This window comes from Eptesicus fuscus, chromosome 2 (assembly GCF_027574615.1).
Source record: "Eptesicus fuscus isolate TK198812 chromosome 2, DD_ASM_mEF_20220401, whole genome shotgun sequence".
In the NCBI taxonomy this organism is placed as follows: domain Eukaryota; kingdom Metazoa; phylum Chordata; class Mammalia; order Chiroptera; family Vespertilionidae; genus Eptesicus; species Eptesicus fuscus.
The window spans coordinates 38,852,216-38,860,408 of record NC_072474.1 but is presented as its reverse complement, the minus strand read 5'-3'; the positions used below and the strand labels follow the sequence as shown (position 1 = coordinate 38,860,408).

The 8,193-nt window shown below is 56.3% G+C and overlaps 1 protein-coding gene across 1 annotated transcript; it reads left to right on the top strand.

The window, feature by feature from the left end:
* Window positions 1-6,291: 6,291 nt before the first annotated feature.
* LOC103293924 (testis expressed 44) lies at window positions 6,292-7,426 on the top strand. Its single transcript, XM_054724963.1, is given in 5 exon segments — window positions 6,292-6,344; window positions 6,398-6,632; window positions 6,692-6,928; window positions 6,930-7,203; window positions 7,206-7,426. Coding segments are annotated over 5 exon segments (1,020 nt in total).
* Window positions 7,427-8,193: the final 767 nt, after the last annotated feature.

Genomic DNA, 8,193 nt, shown 5'->3' with positions numbered 1-8,193 from the left:
CACCCGGATCCTGGGACACATGGTCTCACCCGGACCCAGGGATGCTTGGCCTCTCCCAGACCCAGGGCCACTTGGGCTCACCCGGGCCTAGGTGCACGAGGCCTCACCCGGATCCAGGGACACATGGTCTCACCCGGACCCAGGGACGCTTGGCCTCTCCCAGACCCAGGGCCACTTGGGCTCACCCGGGCCTAGGTGCACAAGGCCTCACCCGGATCCAGGGACACATGGTCTCACCCGGACCCAGGGACGCTTGGCCTCTCCCAGACCCAGGGCCACTTGGGCTCACCCGGGCCTAGGTGCACGAGGCCTCACCCGGATCCAGGGACACATGGTCTCACCCGGACCCAGGGACGCTTGGCCTCTCCCCGACACAGGGCCACTTGGGCTCACCCGGGCCTAGGTGCACGAGGCCTCACCCAGATCCTGGGACACATGGTCTCACCCGGACCCAGGGACGCTTGGCCTCTCCCCTACCCAGGGCCACTTGGGCTCACCCGGGCCTAGGTGCACGAGGCCTCACCCGGATCCAGGGACACATGGTCTCACCCGGACCCAGGGACGCTTGGCCTCTCCCAGACCCAGGGCCACTTGGGCTCACCCGGGCCTAGGTGCACGAGGCCTCACCCGGATCAAGGGACACATGGTCTCACCCGGACCCAGGGACGCTTGGCCTCTCCCAGACCCAGGGCCACTTGGGCTCACCCGGGCCTAGGTGCACGAGGCCTCACCCGGATCAAGGGACACATGGTCTCACCCGGACCCAGGGACGCTTGGCCTCTCCCAGACCCAGGGCCACTTGGGCTCACCCGGGCCTAGGTGCACGAGGCCTCATCCGGATCCAGGGACACATGGTCTCACCCGGACCCAGGGACGCTTGGCCTCTCCCAGACCCAGGGCCTCTTGGGCTCACCCGGGCCTAGGTGCACGAGGCCTCATCCGGATCCAGGGACGCATGGTCTCACCCGGACCCAGGGACGCTTGGCCTCTCCCAGACCCAGGGCCACTTGGGCTCACCCGGGCCTAGGTGCACGAGGCCTCACCCGGATCCAGGGACACATGGTCTCACCCGGACCCAGGGACGCTTGGCCTCTCCCAGACCCAGGGCCACTTGGGCTCACCCGGGCCTAGGTGCACGAGGCCTCACCCGGATCCAGGGACACATGGTCTCACCCGGACCCAGGGACGCTTGGCCTCTCCCCGACCCAGGGCCACTTGGGCTCACCCGGGCCTAGGTGCACTAGGCCTCATCCGGATCCAGGGACACATGGTCTCGCCTGGACCCAGGGGTGTGTGGGCTCTCCCAGACCCAGGGGCGCTTGGCCTCGCCCGGGCACGGGGTCCAGCGTCATCCGGGTCCAGGGGCACTTGGCCTCACCCGGACCCGGAGTCCGGCCTCACCTGGACCCAGGGGCATGTGGCCTCACCTAGACCCAGGGACGTGAGGCCTCACTTATACCCAGAGGCGTGTGACCACACCCGAGTCCAGAGGCGCGCAACCCCGCCCGCACCCGGGTCTCAGCGGGGCCCCGTCTTCCCGATCCCAATTCCTGCCGGTCAATCCCCCCTCAGCAATTCCCCTGGCCATCCTTCCAGAGCTCCAGTATGGCTGCTGCAGAACTCGTCGGGCGGCGGCTCGGCGAAGCTCCGGTGCACCCGGTGCATGGCGGTGGGCCAGTCTGGCGTCGCTGCGTCGGCCCTTGGGTCTGCATCGGTGGCCGGTCGCCGAGCATGCGCACCTGGCCGCTTCCGGGGCGTTGAGATTCTTGACGGACTCAGAGGTCAGCAAGCGCGGAGTCTCCCACCCCATGTCTCATAGGGGCTCGTCTGTCCGTGCTTGGCTGCCAGTGGAGCCGTCCCCTCAGCCGGAGACCGCCGGGGGAACTGCGCCGAGCACGTTCCAGGCCGCTGTTGTATCGCCTGAGCCATAGTTCTTTTGTGTCGCCTGAGCTGTAGTTCTTAAAGTGTGGTCTTTGGGTCACCGGCATCAGCATCATCCCTCATACCCCTCTTTTATTCTAGTTGTAGAGCATCTACTCAGCCAGCCCTATGGTGGTCTTGGATGGTGTCTGCTCTGCTCTCTTGTCGTAGTCTCAAAGTTGTTGTGGTAGGCAACAATCAGGCTTCCGCCCTATGCCTCCATCTTGGTCCTCCTTTGTATAGTTAAGTCTTGATTGTTGTTGGTGTCACTGGGGGGGCTCTCTTTGTCTATAAAGGAAGAGTTGCTGTGCAGGAGACACGTTTATGGGCCGGGTCTTGGTGCAGCAAAGCTTTGGCGCTCACTGAATATTCCCGTTGAATGTGTCCCTTATGCACGTGGTTGAAATCTGGTGTCATCACCCACAGACCACTAGATGCCCTCGTTTCTGGTTCTCCAATGGGGTGTAGATCAGCTACTGCCTTAGGCACTCAGCAAGGATTACAGCAAAAACTGTAGTTTCTTCCTCCTGTCTGAGTGGCCCTGGAGCAGTCCGACTAGAACAGCAGATCATCTGGTCCGCTGCCAGAGGGCAGGCCACCCACATGCATAAGCCGTTGCTTGGGGCGCAGGTGTGCCTGCAAGACTTGCGGGGCAGGTCTTCAAAACATGCGGGGCGGGTCCCAGGGCGGGGCGGGGTCTCAGGGCGCCAACAGGCCATGGTGCGGCGAGCCTCGATGGCTGTGAGTCTGGTCCTTCTGCCTTCCATGTATCTAAGTCCCCTCGTTCCGCACTCCAGCGCAGCAAACACTGATTGCTGGGCGCACCTCTGCAAGAGTCCCGCCTCTCCCCGCAGGCATCTGGGTCTCCCGGAGTTCGCCAGAAGATGGGTTTCAGGGTGATGGAGAGCTAATCTCCCTTAGGTTTGGAACAAAAGCCCCTTTCCCCCGCCACCAGCCAGACCCACGCACCTCCACACCTCATCCCCTCCGATTTCGCTGGGTGCGAGGCAACAGAACAGCCTTTAACCTCCGCCGCCATCTTTTTCAAACTTCTTAATTTGTACTTCTTAATCCCTTCATTTCAGTCAACTCTACTGAAGTCTAGCGCCGCCGGGAGGTGCACGGAAAGGGCGCCCGGGCCTCCGTCCGGTGCGCGGTGCGCGCGTCCCGCGGAACCAGGCGCGCGAGGGCTGCGCGGCTGGGACGGGCGCTGGGCGGCCGCCGAGCTCCAGGCACCGCCATCACCGTGTTCCGGACGTCGCCGCCGCGGCGTCCCCCCAATTTATACCCTTTAATCCCTTGAATTCAGTCAACTCCACTGAAGTCTAGCGCCGCCGGGAGGTGCACGGAAAGGGCTCCCGGGCCTCCGTCCGGTGCGCGGTGCGCGCGTCCCGCGGAACCAGGCGCGCGGGGGCTGCGCGGCTGGGACGGGCGCTGGGCGGCCGCCGAGCTCCAGGCACCGCCATCACCGTGTTCCGGACGTCGCCGCCGCTGCGTCTCCCCAATTTATACTTTTTAATCCCTTGAATTCAGTCAACTCTACTGAAGTCTAGCGCCGCCGGGAGGTGCACGGAGAGGGCGCCCGGGCCTCCGTCCGTTGCGCGGTGCGCGCGTCCCGTGGGACCAGGCGCGCGGGGGCTGCGCGGCGGGGACGGGTGCTGGGAGGCCGCCGGGCTCCGGGCGCCTCCGCTGCGGCGGCGTCCCCAGCGTCCCGGGCCGGGCGGCCTGCGGGGGCGGCGGAGTTGCGAAAGTGAGTGAGTTTCCCAGGGTTTCGCCCGGAATGGGGTTCAGTGCAATCGGAGCCGGAGCTCAGCGCACTCCGGAGCCTTTATCTCCTTCCTGCCAGTGAACTCCGGCCAGGTCATCAGCCGCCCCCTCCTCTCCGGTTCCATCCTCCCCGCAGGCGCGTGTGCTCGTGTCTCCGCCCGTTTCTCCATACCTCAGGCTTTTACGGCTTCCCCGACTGTCCCCGTGGCCTTCTCCTTCCCCCCAGCTGTGGGCATTTCAGTCCGCCAGCTCTCCTGTGGTTCTGGACGATGTCCGTTCTGACCTCTAGTTGTATCTTTGAAATTGTTGTGCCCGGCTGCAGGTTAGGTGTTTAACCTATGCCGCCATCTTGGTTTCTCCCTGGAGTAATGATTCTTATTCTTTTGAGGTATTACAGAAACTTTGAGAATCTGACAGAAAATATGGACACCCTTCCTAGAAAAATGTGTATGTAAACACACACACACCATTTTGCATATAGTTCCATCAAGGTAATAGATCTTTTTATTCCTACTAAGCCATTAACTCCTCTTCCAGAGGACTACACTCAGAAGATGAAGAGAGTGTTGTTCAATAATTCCAGCCATTTTCCAATTTTTGAACAAAAAAAAATGTCTATTTTATGATCTACACAGTTCACAAATTGCCAGATGGTTGCTACTATCACCAATAGATCACCGTCACCAAGTCAACGCCAATAGGAGGCCCCAATTTGAGGTGTGGTGGTGGGGAGAGATTTTATTCACTGAAAACATCTCAATTGTGATACAGCTCAGTTGTGGAAAAACGTGGCTTCCAGCTCATTCCTGAAACAGCTCAGTTCTGAAGTGACTCAGGAGAAGCAGCCTACGGAGGAAGTCTTGATTTTACAGCCCAGAAAAAGCAGTCTTCAGGGGAACCTGAAAGTGTGCTCCACTGAGACAGAAGTGAAGTTGTCTCATATAGAGGAGTTGCACCCCTGGTCCCTGATTGGTCCATTCTCATGTAAATGAGGGCTCCAAATCTTCACGTTTGATTGGTCTAAAAAGCACTGTCCTGCTAGGATTGGTTGGTAAAGATGCAAATGAGGATATAGCTGTGAAGCTATGATTGGACAGGGAAAGTCTCAGTCCTATTAGTCAAATTTTGATCCTGGGAGCTCTCTTATAAGGCTCCACTCAGCTGACAGGAACACAGCGCAGGAGGCTTGGCAGCCCATTCTGTAGTCTTTCGCTGAAATGCAGTGTGCATTAGGGACCTCTGTAAACAATGGCTGTGGGACTCTGGTTATGAATTTGAGCCCAATTAACCATGAGGAGTCCTTTTTGGCAAGTATATTCTTTTCATAGTCCACATTCCTCTGCCTGTATTAAAACTATTAAACTGGAAAAGCATGAAATATATTGTCTAAACTGAGACACTTTTGAGGGTGAAAGGGGCATTAGTAATTACACCAAGACAACAGAACCATGATCTATTAAAAAGAAAATATCTTCATTAAATATTTGTAGCATTTATTCTTTTAAATGTATAAGACTTCTATTGTCCAGGTGACCATCCCATTTCTCTGCTTTCCATAAGGGACTAATGTCCACCACCATAAAAAAACCAACAACCAAATTTACAGCTTTTTCTTCCTCTTACATTTCAATTAGAGTAAGTCGTTAAATTCTATAGGACTCAAGTCTCCTCACCAGTAAATTCATAGGTGGAATATAAGCTCTCTTAAGGTTTTTAAAAAGTTTCAAGCTCCATCATCCTACAAATCCAATTCAAACATGATTTTTATCAGAAATGCTTCCAAGTAAAAATTTCCTAAGCCTCCTGCTTAGAAAAAAAAGAGACTTTTAAAATCAAAGTATATTTGTAAAAGACGAATAAACTTAATTGATTAAAAGTCTCTAATAGGGGACTCTCTCCACCTCCCCACGTGGGAGTCCATTCTGTGGGACTCTTTCCCTCTCCCCACATGGAAGTCTGTACTTGTTCTTCAATAAATCTCCCCCTTTGCTATACTACCCTCTGTCCGTGGATTCCTTCTTCGACTTTGGCGGACAAAGAATCTGGGTTCCAGTCCAAAAATTCCGCTTCACTACCCTGGTGTCTTCCACCTGGATTGCATCCCTGCTCACCCACCCCTACCACCTCTCCACACTCTGCTTGCCTACAAGCCACCCGGCAGGAGGTGGGAGTTCTGGGAAGATGGAGAACCTGGAGACCTCTTACAGAGCTGATATGCATAGAGGCTGCCCTCAAATTGAAAATTTGCAATTAACAAATGTAAACAATCATAGGGTATCCTGCGAGCCCAGAGCTGGGATGGAGCATCCTGAGGAGCAGCCAGCCAAAGACTGGGGAGCCCAGGGGCCAATTGACTAGATTGGTTTATAGCTCTCTGCTCATTGGTGTAGACTCTGGGGGAGAAATGACAATCTTTGCTGCTTCACATGACTTGGCTATAAAACAGTCCTGGGGACTGAGCCCACTAAAAGCGGCTACCCTTGCTCTGCTGGTGCCTGCGACATCGTCGGATGCCCTCAGCCCCTGTGACCTCACCACCTGGACAGCTCAGCCCAGCAGGGCCCTCACTACTCCCTCAAGCAGCACACGTAGCAGAAGGCCTAGATGACCACTGCCCCCTCGGGAGAAGCCGGCATCCCCACGCACAGTGACGGCAGGTCTTCAGACAGCCCTGCAGTGGGGTCCCAAAGTCAGGTCTCCCTCCCCGCAGATGGCCCGTGGCTAGCGGTGCAGCGTCAACTGAACAGCAGGACGTAGATCCGGCCTCCATCAAGCCAGCCGCCTCCAAGGCCACGGCAGCGTCTGGGGATGAGAACCAGCGTGAAGATGAAGCTGATGCAGGGCACAGGCAGGAGCCCAAGGAGGCCATGGCCCAGCTGGCCCACCCGGCCCCGGATGCCCTGCAAACGTCCTTGAGTCTCCAGAACCTAGTGTGGGCTGGGCCGGTGCGAGATTCCAGGAGAACCTGGAGTCTCTGATTTCCCAAAGTGACTCCCTGGTTAAGGAAGAGACACCACAAAGAGCAGGTGTCCCAGACAGGGAGCAAGACTTAGACCCATCTACCCCTAGGGCTGAAGCACAGTTCCCCCGAAATGTGCCTGCAGATGCAGACAGCCAGCTTGACACCATTGAAGCTGCTGAGAAATCTGAGGGTCCGGAGGCCGTGAACCCTGACACTGAAGCTTTGCCATCGGCTGAGTCCCAGGCAGTGACCGAGGGGGGTCTGATAGACTGACTGCTCAAGAGACCTGCAGGCTCCACCGGTCCCTCCCTCCCCAGGAAGCAGTGTGTCCTGCTTGCCAGGCGCCCCCACGGCGGCCCTGGGGAGAAGGCCTCTGGACTCCAGTCTGTACATAGCCTGCCAGGAGAACTCCTACATGCGCTCCATGACCAGCTTGCTGGGAGGGGCCGAGGGGTCCATCAGCTCCCTGGCAGACATCCTGGTCTGGTCTGAGGCCACCGTGAGCATGGCCACTGGCCTCCTGGCCTCGGGACACAGCTCCGTGACAGACCTGCTCCAGGGCCCAGCCTCTGCTCGGTCTCCAGCATCTGCTCGGTCTCCAGCATCCTGGGGAACGCTAGGTCGGCCTTCTCCTCCGGGCTGGTAGCTGGGACCCGCTCGGTCCTTCGCTCTGTCAATCGCATGCTGGAGAGGATGGAGCCGAGGACTGTAGAAAGCATCCGCTCAGCCGTGTGTTACATGACCAGCCAACTCACCTCTCTCTGGTCCCAACCATGACTAGACCCTGCACAGCAAGCCACCGAAGGACTGGCTCAGCAGCCTCCTGAGACCCTGGGACACTCATGCCCTGCCCTCTTGCCCCTGCCAGCCTGGGATGGCTCTCCCCAGACAAGCAATAAATCCCCAGCAGCATTTATTTTCTGGAAAAAAAAAAGTCACTAATAGCTTACAATCTATCATACTAGTAAAATCAGTGTGTAATTTTGAAGTGTAAATGGATAAAATGTATTATTATTGATAAACATGTAACTTTTTTTTACATTGGCAATGAATTTTATTTTTTAATTTCTTTATTGATTAAGGTGTTACATATGTGTCCTTATTCCCCCATTACTCCCCTATACCCCCCCCCTACTCATGCCCTCACCCCCCTGTTGTCTGTGTCCATTGGTTAGACTTATATGCATGCATACAAGTCCTTTGGTTGATCTCTCCCCCTTACCCCACCCTCCCCTACCTTCCCTCTGAGGTTTAATGGTCTGATCGATGTTTCTCTGTCTCTGGATCTATTTTTGTTCATCAGTTTATGTCGTTCATTATATTCCATAAATGAGTGAGATCATGTGATATTTATCTTTCTCTGACTGGCTTATTTCACTTAGCATAATGCTCTCCAGTTCCATCCATGCTGTTGCAAATGGTAAGAACTCCTCCTTTTTTACCACAGCGTAGTATTCCATTGTGTAGATGTACCACAGTTTTTGAATCCACTCATCTGCTGATGGGCACTTAGGCTGTTTCCAAATCTTAGCTATGGTAAATTG